At 37.8% G+C, this 15,086-nt stretch overlaps 1 protein-coding gene across 1 annotated transcript; it reads left to right on the top strand.

Moving 5' to 3' along the window:
- Positions 1-1,525: 1,525 nt before the first annotated feature.
- LOC106305502 (putative UDP-sugar transporter DDB_G0278631) lies at positions 1,526-4,474 on the top strand. The gene is made up of 10 exons (XM_013741871.1): positions 1,526-1,649; positions 1,804-1,880; positions 1,985-2,146; positions 2,226-2,359; positions 2,844-2,974; positions 3,055-3,099; positions 3,195-3,292; positions 3,801-3,908; positions 4,072-4,128; positions 4,400-4,474. The coding sequence occupies exons 1-10, from the start codon at positions 1,526-1,528 to the stop codon at positions 4,472-4,474; spliced, it is 1,011 nt and encodes a 336-aa protein (XP_013597325.1).
- The last annotated feature ends 10,612 nt before the right edge of the window (positions 4,475-15,086 follow it).

Raw genomic sequence — 15,086 nt, 5'->3', positions numbered from 1 at the left:
ATTTCGAATCTGGTAGTTGTAATTTTCCTATGAATTTACGACGAAAATTAATTAGGTGGCAAAAAAAAACGTGTAACACCTACAAAGTTGGTGGATTCAAAATTTCCTCGCTAAATACACGTAAACTATTTCTTCGTAAATAACACGCAAAGTTTACGTCGTATTTACGAGGAAATAGTTTTTCCTCGTAAAATACTCGTCAAATTACATCCACTTTACGACAAAACACTTTTGTCGTTACGTTACGAGGAAATAACGATGACTTTAGTTTTCCACGTAAGTTCCTCGTAAAATCGACGTAAATTTACGAGGATTGTTTTTCCTCGTTAAATTTTCTCGTTAAGCATGTGTTTTCTTGTAGTGTCATTTTAACAATTCTAGACAAAATATAATATATATAACTAATATATTCAAAAATAACCCTAAAATAAATCTCCGATTAGTCTCTGATTTTTTTTCCGAGTTTTTACTAACTCGCTAGGCCCGGATCGAGAGTACGCGTAGCGCCTAGCGAAGTTTTGAACAAGCGTTTATACTATTGGCAAAATAACGTTAAAAATGCTAAATCCATAGATTGAATACATGATATATTCACCAAATCTTATTGGTCACATGATGTTAAAGTTGACTAGCTTAAAGGTGGACTGAGGATCGCCACAAAAGACTGTGGAACTATATTTGATAAGATCATGAATCAAGTCTTTGTGAATTCACATATTATACTAGATCCACACTTGTATTTTAAAATAGATAATTTTTTTAATGCACTTTCTAAAATAAATAGATAAAAACTAGAAATACCAAGAAATGAACTCAAAAAAAAAACTAAAGAAATCCACCTAAAGACTCATTTGATCAAGACATGAAAGTAAAACTTTTTTAAGAGAAAAGCTATATGTTTTTACTATAAATTTATTTGTTTACAATGAGGACAATTGATCTATTTTAAAACTCTTATAAATGTATATTTATAACAAATTTATATCAAAATAAATTATGTAAAGCTTAATTTTGTATTAAATCAAATAATAGTTTCTTGTTATCAATTTTGAATTTAGTATTTGACATTCATTGAGAATTATTTAATTTTTTGCAAATGATAAGGATGAGATTCTGGTAATAAACCATGTATTGAAGACAAATGGATAACTGGTTCTGATATTACATCAATACACCTTCTTAGAAAATAATATAGCGACAAAATAAATAAATAAATTTAGTATTTTTATTATTGTGGCAAATATCTTTGTGTTTAAGAAAATTATATTCTTAAATTGATTACCATTTAATAGTTTTATATTGTTTTCCTTCTATAAATGATAGAAAACAGAAACAAGAGCTAAATAATATATGTGTGCTTATTGCAAAATCTTGAACTGGCAAATACAAAATTTACAGATGAAACATTTTAATTGGTCCTTTTGTTACATGTATCCACTTTTAATATGTAGACTAAGACTTTATATATATTTTATAGGTTCGATGTATCTTTATAGACTCAAATTAGTATACAAGGTGAGAAGGAATGGAGTCACCAGAGAAAAAGACGCTCTCAATTTTAACTGAAGAACCAAAAAGAGCGAGATTTTCATCATCAGGCATGTCTTTTAAAGGGTTGTTTGCCGCAGTCTCCTACATGGCATCCGCTGGTATGTCATAATTGTATTTTTAATACTACTAGATCCGAATTCAAACTCAGATACTACGATACGTTTATGTACCACTCGGATTCAGATTCATATAATAAGATAAAGAGAATATGTATATATATCTCATATTTGTTATTCATATCCTATCATGCAGTTCTTCTAGTAATTTTCAATAAAGCAGCACTTTCTTCATTTAGTTTTCCAAGTGCAAATGTCATAACTTTGCTTCAGGTAACTTTTAAATTTTATTTTTGTTAAAATGTCTAAATGCTCAATTTCGTAAAACTCTAACAACTAATGATTAAAAGATTTCCATACATCTTTTTGTACTGCAGATGCTTTCTTCTTGTTTTATTTTGTATGTAATGAAATATTTTAAGATCATATCCTTCTGTACTGATAAGTCTAAGAGCGAGCACGACAGTTTGTTAACTCTTGTTTCTCCGAGACGCTTGGTTCAGACTATCCCTCTTGCATTCACGTATCTACTTTATATGGTATGCGTAGATTTTTAGTTTACTCTTTGATCATGAAATTATCATAAAAATACATTTTACATTACCGGTTTTATAACAGCTAGTTACGATGGAATCTGTACGCAATATCAATGTACCAATGTACACTACTCTTCGACGCACAACTATACTTTTTACAATGATCATGGAATATTTTCTTTCTGGTCAAACGCATTCAGCTTCAGTCATCTCCAGGTACTATAATATTACACAATCGAAATAAAAATGCTATTACACCATTAGTTAAAAATATATTTCTCCAGTCTTGTACGTATGAGATATTTTAAATTAATATAAGACATTATAGACTATAAGCATCAGTCTTCATAACAATCTGTACTGTATATACATAAATAAAATATTCGACTGTGCTATTTTCTAAAGATCACACACACACACAGATATATATATCTCAAAACAGTTACTGTAAAATGATCAATACATTCTTATTTAGATATAGATTTTTGACACAAATATGTATTTGAATTTATATCATATTTGAACTTCTAGTTGTATATGTACGTTACACAATGTAAATTCTAGTATTCTAGAAAGATCGATGATTCGTGAAACATATTTTAACTAAAAGAATGGATTTGAGATTTTTATACCACTAGCAGTAAAGGAATATAACTGTCTAAATAGAATATATAACTAATGATACAGTTATTCCTACCAGTGTAGGAATAATTCTATTAGGTGCTATTATCGCTGGAATCCGGGACTTATCATTCGATGCTTATGGGTATGGATTGGTGTTCACAGCGAATATATGTACCGCGACTTATCTAGCGTTGATTGCACGTACCGGTAATATGCCTCTCGTTTTACGATGTTCATTAAAGTAAATTTCAATTGCTTAATTTATTAGTTTTTTGTTGTGTTTATAGGAAAATCTAGTGGCCTTAACACCTTTGGGCTAATGTGGTGTAATGGTTAGAAAATTTACTTTCGAACTAATTCTATCAATCTATTTTTTTTTTAATTTAATCAAACTAAAACTCTCTTTTCAAATATTTGTAACGTACAGGAATAATTTGCATTCCCTTTTTGTTGTTCTGGACAACTATAAAGGGTGAACTTAAAGCCATGTTATCCTTTCCTCATCTCTATTCCCTTGACTTTCAGGTACTTTTCTATTATTTTTATCGTTTTTATATGAAAGCTTTTCGTTCATTAGAAAATATCTTTACCACTTGTACATTTCTCATGTAATATAATTTCAATCAATATTCTAGCAAATGTACTTGCAAATCAATGATTTAACCCATTCCGTTGTATGGCATAAGTTATTTACTCAACTTGTTTCAGAAAATGATTCATATATAACACATCAAAATTAAATTCATAATTACGGATGTCATGTATAAAGTAATTTATTCGTAGATATAACAACGTATATATACATATTTTTGCTAAAGTATAATGTATATATACATATAACCCTATGGTTTTTAAACTTCTATAAAACAAATCATACAGATATTTACAAGAATATGTTCAATATATTATATCAGGATAGAGTTTCCTTGGAGAATAAAAATGATATTATTAACTGAACTTAATCGTTCAGAAAACTTAGAATGGGAAGAATATAATAAATGATTTATTTAACAAGTTGTGAATATTTTTGCAGGTGGTGATATGTTTTTCATGTTTGTTGGCTTTCTTGATAAATTACTTTGTGTTCCTCAATACAACAGTTAATTCAGCACTAACACATTCAATATGTGGTAATATGAAGGTATATTGAAGCTTGTACTTTTTAATATTACGAGTTGCTAGAAAATTAATTATGTCCAATTTCAGTAAACATAATTTTCTCAGTTTAAACAGAGGTAGAACTGTTACGTAATATTCAAACACCCTTAATGTTTACTAATAATGGTATATAATATGGATGGCAGGATCTGTTTACAATCTTACTAGGTTGGCTTATATTTGTTGGACTTCCCTTTGATTGGGTAAGTTTGCATCATTCCGTTCTTCACTTTTCTTCTTCGTCTTCATCTTTATTTTTTATCATCTAGATATTCATATTTTCTTTCTTAATTTAATAAGAATCACAAAGCTAAAGATTGTAACCAATTATATCAATCTAATCTTTTTTTTGTCGTTCCTTCTGTTCTAATTTTTTTTTTCGTGGAAAATTATTTGCAATTTTTGCATTTATTTTATTTATTACAAATGTTAAACTTCCAATAGGACTAATTTGCAGTTTTATATGTGATACAGATTAACGTCGTGGGTCAATCTCTCGGTTTTGCTGGATCTATGCTTTATGCATTTTTAAAATATAAAGGCATGTAAAGTTACAAGTTTTTAAAACCAAATAAAATGTTAAACAGAAGCTATTATGTCAATTTAGAAAACCTAAGACTGTGCTTGATTTGATAATTTTACCAAAACTTTTTGTAACGACCCGAATTTCGGTCTCGAAATTTTGTTAGCCGGCTAAGGCCCAAGAAATACCTGAAGTCCAAAATGTTTGTCTATAAATACTCCATCCTCATTGTTTTCTCCTCCTACACATCAAAAAAAAAAATCAGAAAGAAAAAGAAAAAAGAAAAGAGAGAAAGAGAAAAAGAGAAAAAGTTCAAGGACAAGAAAAGATGGGAAACCTTTCTAGTACAGTCACCTGAGCTCGTCGCCGGAGCTACCACACACAGAGTCGACGTTGAGCTCGTCACCACCATTCGCTGTAGCCTAGAATCGCCGGAAACCGCCGCCTCATAAGCTTTGTTTTTGTCCGTTCAGTAATTCAGCCATATCTTCCTAACCGTTGAGAATCTTGCGCATGCAAAGCCACCACCATGTTTATCTCGCCGAGACAAAGCCTTAGACACCGACCACGCCGCAATCGGAGCCCGGACGAAGCCGCTAGAGCTTCCGGAAGTATCGCCTCTGCGCGCGTGAGTTACACGCGCCACCGCCGGAATTCGTCGCCACCGTTCCACCGCCGTAAATCGTCGCTGCCGTTCCACCGCCGGATCGCCGCCAGACCGTCGCAGGGCCGCCTCTTCGCCGCTGCCAGAACGCCACTGAACCGCTGTGACTCGCCGCTGCCGGCCGCCGTGACTCGCCGCTGCCGGCCGCCGTGACTCGCCGGTAACTCAGTGAGTCAACTCGTTGACCAGTTTAAATTGAATTTGAAATCGGTTAGGGTTAACCGGTCGGTTAGGTCAAATTGATTTCTGGTCAAGGGTTGACCGGATTGACTTTTGACCAGCGAGTTGATTTTTCCATATACCTTGACCAGACCCGTTTTAAACCGTTCGAAAGGCGTTCTAACTCGAATTTTCGCCCTGGTTTCAGATTTGGAGTCTATTTGAGCAGCTAGAGTTCATAGATACCACTTCTCTTCATTGCTAAGGTGAGGGCTACTCTGTTAAATCCCGAGCTAGTTTAGTACTACCGTTATGGAAAGTTTAGTTTCGAAACATGATCAGTCTCTGTGAATCGAGTCTGTTTGAGAGTCTTGCTTGTTCATTATTGATATTGATTGTTAAACCAGAAAGAGGATAATAGAGGATTCAACGGTTGTGTGAAATGGTTGATGTTAAGGACTGTTATATATATGTACATATATAGTTATATAGTAGGGACTATGTGACGAGTGCGGGGGTTCAGAGATGTCTGAGCTAGCGACGCAGATGTTTGGTGTTGTGCGGGGGCCCAGAGACATCTGTGCTAGCAATGCAGATGATGTTAGTGCGGGGGTACAGTGAGGTACCAGCGACGCATATGGTGTTTGTGCGGGGGTACAAAGACGTTTGTACTATCGACGCAGCGGGTGGTTGTGCGGGGGTACAGAGACAGACTGTACTAGCGACGCAACGGGTATGTATATCTTATGAGGAGATGCGTGGTGCAGAGAATAGCTATGTACTATAAGCGCATGGGTTTTAACGGCTAGTCCTCTAGCTGCATATTGATTGTTATGTGTGGTGTAATAGGCACCGTATTTGTTTCATGCTAGAGCTAGGCCTACATAGTTGTAGTGCTATAAACTGAGTCGATGGTTTGCGGTTTAGCATCCCATACCTCGCTGGGCAACTCCCCCGTTGCTCACCCCTCATTCTTTCCCCGTTTCAGGTGAGACTGACGAGCAAGAGTGATTATCGGACCGGTGCTATTGGGCTTTTGGGCTTCTATCGCTATTATCGCTTTTATCGTTTTTATCGTTATCGAGATTTTAGGCCTTTGGGCTTTTATCGTTTATGTTATTTCCTAGTTCAGACCTTCGGATTCATGTTATCTTTATATTTCGGACTAATGACGTTATCTATATTTTGGATGTTATTTTATATTATCGATTTCTCGCACGAATGTTGACTTTTAAGTATTTGTAAATTGAGATTTAAGAGCGATTTATTTATCGTAACATTTTATTATGTAAATCGAGGTGTTACAATTTTGGTATCAGAGCGATTTATTAATCGTAATATTTTACTATGTAAATCAGGGTATCACAGTTTTGGTATCAGAGCGGGGTTCCATCCCGGCTCTGACCCAGGATGGCGATTTGTTGGGACGTGATTTTGACTCGGTTTTAATTCGGTTTAATCAGTTTTAAAAGATTTTCGAATCTGGGGATTTGGGAGTTTTAAAAGAAGAAAAATACAGCATTTTTCCGTTCAATGACTTCTAATCCAATTGTCGTTTTTATTGACGATGAGTTTACTCATCGTCATCCGTTCTCTAGCTAACAGGATTTCGGCCAGATGTTCGACAGATGGATGATGATGTCACAGTTTGACAGATTGCGCAGGTGTGTATCAGTTTCATCAACCGTGTTTGGAGATTGTTCGCATGTGGATGTGTGACGTTGTTGCCACCACCCAAACTTCAAGCCATCGCTCCACGAGTTTTTGTACTGGAGATTATGTGGTATGAGATGTGAGCCATGAGCTGGCATGTGTTATTTGTGTGTATGAGTATATTTACTGCCTTTGAGGCATGGTTATTTTGTAAACTCGTGGGGATCGCTTTTGGATTTGGGGTTCGGCAGTTTGCGTTGTGTTGATATTGGAGTTACGCTTGGTATGTTTGCTAGTTTTTGGCATTGTTGATCGTGTCAGAGATGTGTCAGTTCGGATAGCTGACATAGGACGTTGGGAGCTATTTATATTCATCGTGGTGACATGTTGCCTCATTTATATTCATCTTAGTGTACCAGTAATGCTTGGAAGGACGATTGGTTCAGAGACTCATCAGAGATGGAGCTATGTTTTTACGATGTCATCCTTGGGATGGATTGACTGTCATGACCTCGAGAAGTGTTGGATTGCCTGAGGGTAAGAGTTCTGATTGCTGGAGCAGATGGAAGTTCTTATTGCATATATGCTACATGCATAGGAGTTATTGGATATGGGGGGTAAATGGATTTATGGTGATCATTTCGATGGTCAAGATGAGTTGCGGGATCTTATAGTTATCTCAGAGTATGGAGATGTATTTGTGGCCTTTGGAACGGCCACCACCAGTCACATGAGACGCTCTTGCGATTGAGTTGGAACCATGGACAGCACCGGTTTAACGGGCTTTGTACCGTTTAGCGCCAGCAGAGATGGTCGAGCTGAAAGAGCATATGGAAGATTCATCAGACAAGGGATTTATCAAGCCGAGTACTTCACCGTGGGGAACATCATCATTGTTTGTAAAGAAGAACGATGGGAGTTTCAGGCTTTGTATCGACTACATAGACTTGAACATGGTAACCATCGTATATATGAATTTTTGGATTAGATGGAGGGATATTCATGGTTCTCGAAGGTTGTCTTGGCATCAGGATACCATCAGATTGCTATAGCTGAGGAGTATGTACGGAATGCGGATTTATGTTATGGATATTATGAGTTTTGGTGATACTATTTGGGTCGACGAATGCACCGATAACATTCATGAAGGTTGTGAATGATGCCTTTCGTGAACACTTGGACAAGTGCGCGATTGTACTCATCGACGACCCCTTTGATTTATTCTTGGAGCAGAGGAGAATGATGAGCGTTTGCGGATGGTGTATTGATGCATAAGGATCAGGTCATTGCATATGCATCACGTCAGTTGAGACCTCACGAGACCCACTACCCTATTCATTATTCGGAGTGGCTGAAGTGGTATTTGAGTTATAGTTTTGGAAATCGTAATTGTTCGGGAAGGAAGTTCAGATTCTCTGGGATCATCAGAATCTGAAATTTATCTTCATTCATTAAAACTTGTACTTGGACAGTGCAATTGAATTGAGTTTGTAGCATGCTACAGTTTGAATATCGCATACCATCTGGTAAGGACAACCAGGTGACAAATGCCTTGGGTAGGCACATGAGCGATGTATTGGGAACACCAAAGAGTACAAAGATATGAAGTGTTACTATCATTGGCCTAGTATGAAAAAGGTTGTAGCTATATTGCGTCGCGGTGTCAGACATGTCAGATGGTTATTTCTGTGGATCAGGTACCTTTCAGGTTATTGCTGAGCTTGCTTTTTTCGGAGAGGAAATGAGGTTTTCTGATTATGGATGTTGTTATTGGATTGTCGATCACCACATGTGCAATGGATGCCACATAGGTAGTCATAGATAGACTTACCAAGTCAGCCGCCATTTCCTGTGATTAAGAAGGCAGAGAGAGTTGAGCAGTTGGCGCAGACCTACATCAGTGTGATTGTGAGGTTGCATGGAGTTCCTAATGTGAGTTCACGTCTGCATTTCGGAGAGCCTTTCGGAGGGCGCTTAGGACAAAGGTCTATATAAGTACATATTATCACCCGCAGACAGATGATCAGTCAGTGGCGACTACTCAGAACTTAAAGGATATATTCAGGGATTGAGCCTTCCAGTGGCATGGAAGTTCGAAAAGCATCTACCTCTACCAGAGTTTGCCTACAACGACAACTATCTTTTGAGTATTGAGATATCACTATATGAGGGTTGTTTATGGTAGACCTTATCGTATACCACTTTGTTGAACCAAAGTGAGGGAGCGACATGAGTTAGAACCAGCAATGGTTCAAGAGACGGTAGAGCAAATGGAAATGCCCAAAGCTTGGGTTAGGAAGCCCATAACCGTCAGAGGAGTTATGCAGCTAAGCGCCGCAAGGATTTGAAGTTACATATGGGCAATCTAGTGTACCTGTAAATAAATACGTTTCAGGGAGGATCTAAGACTCAGAAGCTAAAGCAACTTAAACCAAGGTACATAGGACTGTATTCCTCGGTGGAGCGAATTGGAGCAGTTGATTGCAGTTATTTTGTCAGCAGAGTATCAGCCCTCCATGACTTGGTTCATATGACAGCATTGCAAAAGTTGAGAAGCTGCCAGAATTATTTTGCAGTAGACGTCAAGTGATTTCAGAAAGATTTTATGGACCTTTGGAAATTTTGGATCACCAAGTGAAAGTAATTCAGGGAAGGTCGACCGTGTTTGTCCGAGTTTGTTGGGAGAGAGATAAAATTCAGGAGGAGCCCTGAAAGGCCGAACGAGGATTAGTATTCGAGGTTTTGCTACGATGACATTGGGCATGTCGCTTATGACTTGAATTCGGGGACGAATTCCTTGTAAGTGGAGGAGAATTGTAACGATCCGAATTTCGGTCTCGAAATTTTGTTAGCCGGCTAAAGTCCAAGCAATACGCGAAGTCCAAAATGTTTGTCTATAAATACCCCATCCTCATTGTTTTCTCCTCCTACACAACAAGAAAAAAAAATCAGAAAGAAAAAGAAAGAAGAAAAGAGAGAGAGAGAGAGAGAGAGAAAAATCAAGAACAAGAAAAGATGGGAAACTTTTGTAGTGGAGCCACCTGAGATCGTCGCCGGAGCTACCACACACAGAGTCGACGTTGAGCCTCATAAGCTTTGTTTTCGTCCATTCAGTAAATCGGCCATATCTTCCTAACCGTTGAGAATATCGCACATACAAAGCCACCAACGTGTTCCTCTCGTCGAGACAAATCCGTAGACACCGACCACACCGCAATCGGAGTCCGGACGAAGCCGCTAGAGCCTACGGAAGTTTTGCATCTGCGCATGAGTTACACGCGCCGCCGCTGGAAATCGTCGCCGCCACTTTCGCCGCCGTTCCACCGCCAGACCGTCATCAGACCATCACCAGACCATCGCCGGGCCGCCGCTTCGCCGCTGCCGGAACGCCACTGAACCGCTGTGACTCGCCGCCGCCGGCCGCCGTGACTCGCCGGTGACTCAGTGAGTCAACTAGTTGACCGGTTTAAATTGAATTCGAAATCGGTTAGGGTTAACCGGTTGGTTAGGTCAAATTGATTTCTGGTCAAGGGTTGACCGGATTGACCTTTGACTAGCGAGTTGACTTTTCCATAGACCTTTACCAGACCCGTTTTAAGCCGTTCGAAAGGCGTTCTGACTCGAATGTTCGCCCTGGTTTCAGATTTAGAGTCTATTTGAGCAGCTGGAGTTCATAGATACCACTTCTCTTCATTTCTAAGGTGAGGGCTACTCCGTTAAATCCTGAGATAGTTTAGTACTAACGTTATGGAAAGTTTAGTTTCGAAACGTGATCCGTCTCTGTGAATCGAGTCTGTTTGAGAGTCTTGCTTGTTCATTATTGATATTGATTGTTAAACCGGAAATAGGATAATAGAAGATTCAACGGTTGTGTGAAATGGTTGATGTTAAGGACTGTTATATATATGTATATATATAGTTATATAGTTGGGACTATGTGACGAGTGCGGGGGTTTAGAGATGTCTGAGCTAGCGATGCAGATGTTTGGTGTTGTGCGGGGGCCCAGAGACGTCTGTGCTAACGACGCAGATGATGTTAGTGCGGGGGTACAGTGAGGTACCAGCGACGCAGATCGCGTTTGTGTGGGGGTACAAAGACATTTGTACTATCGACGCAGCGGGTGGTTGTGCGGGGGTACAGTGACAGACTGTACTAGCGACGCAGCTGGTATGTATATCCTTATGAGGAGATGCGTGGTGCAGAAAATAGCTATGTACTATAAGCGCATGGGTTGTAACGGCTAGTCCTCTAGCCGCATATTGATTGTTTTGTGTGGTGTAATAAGCACCGTGTTTGTTTCATGCTAGAGCTAGGCCTACATAGTTGTAGTGCTATAAACTGAGTCAGTGGTTTGCGGTTTAGCATCTCATACCTCGCTGGGCAACTCTCATGTTGCTCACCCCTCCTTCTTTCCCCCTTTCAGGTGAGACCGACGAGCAAGAGTGATTATCGGACCGGTGCTATTGGGCTTTTGGGCTTCTATCGCTATTATCGCTTTTATTGCTTTTATCGCTTTTATCGTTATCGAGATTTTAGGCCTTTGGGCTTTTATCGTTTATGTTATTTCCTATTTCAGACCTTCAGATTCATGTTATCTTTATATTTTGGACTTATGTTGTTATCTATATTTTGGATGTTATTTTATATTATGGATTTCTCGCACGGATGTTGACTTTTAAGTATTTGTAAATGGAGATTTCAGAGCGATTTATTTATCGTAACATTTTATTATGTAAATCGAGGTGTTACAATTTTGGTATTAGAGCGATTTATTAATCGTAATATTTTACTATGTAAATCGGGGTATCACAGTTTTTTCATTTATATGAGTATTATTTTGTTAATGAAATTTTTAGAAAACCATGTTGTTATTAAATAACCATGTGGAATTTGACGAACTCACCCACATCGTGGTGGTCTAATGGTCTCCACTAGGGGAGGAGTTTCCATGTTAGTTCATACCATGTATCGACTCCCCTCTAGTGCGAGATTATTAGTCTCGCATGTGACCATTGAACGATTTACATGAGGGAATCACCAGCTTTCCAGAATCGCATTTCCGCAGAAATGTCATTAACGGCTAGTTAAGTCCTATATGGTGTCTGGATACTCTAGTCATCAAAACAAAAATTGACGAACTCACGTTTGAAGCCACCAATCAATGTTTCAGGGGAATGTTTCACTGGTGACGAACATATATATGTGTGTGTAGATCTTAGATGTAACATCCCATTTGCAAACTCTAAAATGAGTATTCTCCTTGATCGAATTTTGTTTTCTTTTATACTAATTTTAAAATTGATTCTCGTTTGTTCATTCATATCCACCGCAACCTGATATCACTCAAATTATCCTAAAGAGTGATTTATACTCTCTCAAATAAGAGGTCGAGTTATAGTACTTAGGGATCGAATCCACAGAAAGCTAGGGCACACAATAGACTATAAAAATCAAGATTAAGCTAGGCAAACAGTTTATAAAGCAGTAAATCAGTGAAAGCAAGATGAACAAAGTAGTTGTTCGATTGGTTGATTGAGGTTGTAAACAATTAGGAGAAATAGCTAGACCTAGAGATTTATCAATCAAGAGATTCAAAACTAAAATTCAAGGATGCTAATGGTTTATAGATCAATTCTAGAACTAGATTTTAATAAGTAAGCAATCCAGCTTTCGCATGCAATTGCTAATCAGATATCTAAGTCCAGTCTCAGCTATCGCTTGTTGACTTGGAGCGAGCGTCGATCGATGCTATGGCCTGAGCGTCGATCGATGCTTCCTTAGACAAGCATTAACGACATAATCTATTAAGTTCAACTAGATTCTTAGACCAACTCTCGTATGCGCCTAGGTATCTAATCCAGCAGCGTTCGGGTTCCGATAATTGATTGCACTTTCGTGCCTCTCAACTATCCTATGATTCTAGGTTCAAATAATTAGTCACACTGTCGTGCTATTCTAACTATTCCAGATCCTAGTATTACAAATCACCCTGGTGTAGAGATCTATAGATAATCTAGCAATCCTAATTTATTATCAGTTTGACATTAAGCTCATGAAATCCCTAAATCTAACAAGATGAATTACTCAGACATGCAAGCCATAACACAAATCATAGTCTGAATAATATAATAGATAAGAAATCAATAATAAAACCAATGGAGTTCCAATCAATCTCTGAAGGAGAATTGATCGAAGGAGAATTGATCTTCTCTCCAAACCTAAGAGAAAACAATAGAATAGGATAATAGAAAGCTTGTTGTCGTCAACAATGGCTTAGAAATACATAAATAGGGTTTCTGGTCGTCCATGGGTATTTTGGTAACTTGGTGTGGCTTCTGGGCTTCAAACGGTCTTGAAATATGCTTGGCCCACGTTCTGGCATCACTGTCGATCGATACCAATGTTGTGTTATCGATCGACAGTCTTTCATCTCCTCGACAGCTTCTTCTTGCGAGGCAGACTGACCACTCTTCAGTAAAACAGTCATAACTTCTGCTACAGGATGCTGATTGACCTTAAACCGGTGGCATTGGAAAGCTAACGCAAATTTCTATCTTTTATATAAAGATGGGCTCAATTTAACAATGAGAAGGTCTCCATGCATAGCTAGACATCTGACACATCTGTGCAGCTCTACACTCAAAAGGCTCCAAAAGACACCAAAATCACCACATTCCTCCAAATCGTCCCTGAACCTGTAAATACTCTATATAGTAGTAAATATTTATTAAAACACTTATAGACATGGTCTATCAACTCCCCCAGATTTACCCTTTTGTTTGTCCTCAAGTAAAACAGACATGCAGTCTCTCTAAAAGAGGTTTGAAAACAGTAGGGACTCACATGATTTAAAACTTAGAATCATCACCTCTGCAATATTGCAATACACATCTAAGAAGTCATAATCACAAAAGCACATTATACCATATCATAGCTTAGCAACCAAATTCACCTAGCCAAGAACTTAGAAAATCATGTCTGACATTCCCCTCTACCAACCTCATTTTTTAACATAAATAAAAGTGCAGGCTTTACCTTGGGAGTATCGATCACAAGATGCAAGGATTTTCAAACAAGTATTTGGCTCTGCAGGTAAAAGTTAGTTCATATCTTTTCTCTCTACTAATTTCTCTCTTTAGCCAAAGTTTGCTTCCATTGCAAGATCATTGACCAATATTGGACATGCTTCCATGAATCAAGCCTTAATGGTGGTTGCCACCAAGTCCTGTTCACTGCTTTTTGACATATATCCAAGAATTCATGTGAATCGAAACTTGATGATTGCCGCCACCGAGTCCTGTTCGAATTTTTTTTGTTGGAATCCTTATGAAGCAAGCCTTAATGGTTGTAGCCACCAAGTCATGTTCGGATTCCACCTAACTAACACCTATTATATATATATATATATATTTTTTTTTTTTTTGAAAATAAATATCTCTACCTATAAATCTATAGTTGAAATAGAGAGAGAAAAGGTAATAAATCTACACAATGCTTTACCTTCCAGACTTGTTTGAAGAATCCGATCCCAAGTATACCAAGCCCCAAGACAAGCAGTTGTGTCAGGTTTAGTGTTAGAGGTCAGCTTTGGTTCCTTCAAACAATCTCAGCAAATGTGAATAGTTGACAGGTTGATCCACTTTAGTATCTTTAGTACTATCTGCAATAAGTAAGTCTAAAATGATGCTAAAAAGTGGTTAGATAACAAGCAAAAATCTAATAAGTTCATTATCCCCTTCTTGACTCAATAAAACTCTTTTGAAAACATTTTTATAAGACTCATGAACACACTAATATCAGTAAACATCCCCCAGACTTAAGTTACACTGTCCCCAGTGTATATCTAGTCGGAGTTATGGTGATAACATAAACATAAGTACACAGTTTAACGAGTAAGAACGATAACTTGACCGGGTTAAGTGTCGATCGATGGAAAGGAGTTACCATCGGTCGCTGCAGATGTTGTACTGTCGATCGATATCGACATGCTCTCATCGGTCGATATGCTGGGCAATCGTCTACTCGGATCTTTTTTTTTATACCTAACTAAAACACAATATTAGTAGAACCTCCCACAGACTTAAACAACATTGTCACCAGTGTTATACAGTCTAAGATCAGTGGGGAAATAAATCATAAGGACAATATTTAACAAGGAAAA

This window comes from Brassica oleracea, chromosome C7 (assembly GCF_000695525.1).
Source record: "Brassica oleracea var. oleracea cultivar TO1000 chromosome C7, BOL, whole genome shotgun sequence".
In the NCBI taxonomy this organism is placed as follows: Eukaryota; Viridiplantae; Streptophyta; class Magnoliopsida; order Brassicales; family Brassicaceae; genus Brassica; species Brassica oleracea.
Note: the sequence above shows the minus strand (reverse complement) of the source record. Positions and strands in the feature narration are given on the sequence as shown.

Excerpts from the sequence above, each read along its gene's own strand:
- LOC106305502 (XM_013741871.1), top strand. The coding sequence starts at position 1,526 with ATGGAGTCACCAGAGAAAAAGACGCTCTCAATTTTAACTGAAGAACCA. Across the intron at positions 2,147-2,225 it reads TCACGTATCTACTTTATATG|CTAGTTACGATGGAATCTGT; the intron begins GTATGCGTAGAT and ends GTTTTATAACAG. Across the intron at positions 2,975-3,054 it reads AGCGTTGATTGCACGTACCG|GAAAATCTAGTGGCCTTAAC; the intron begins GTAATATGCCTC and ends TTGTGTTTATAG.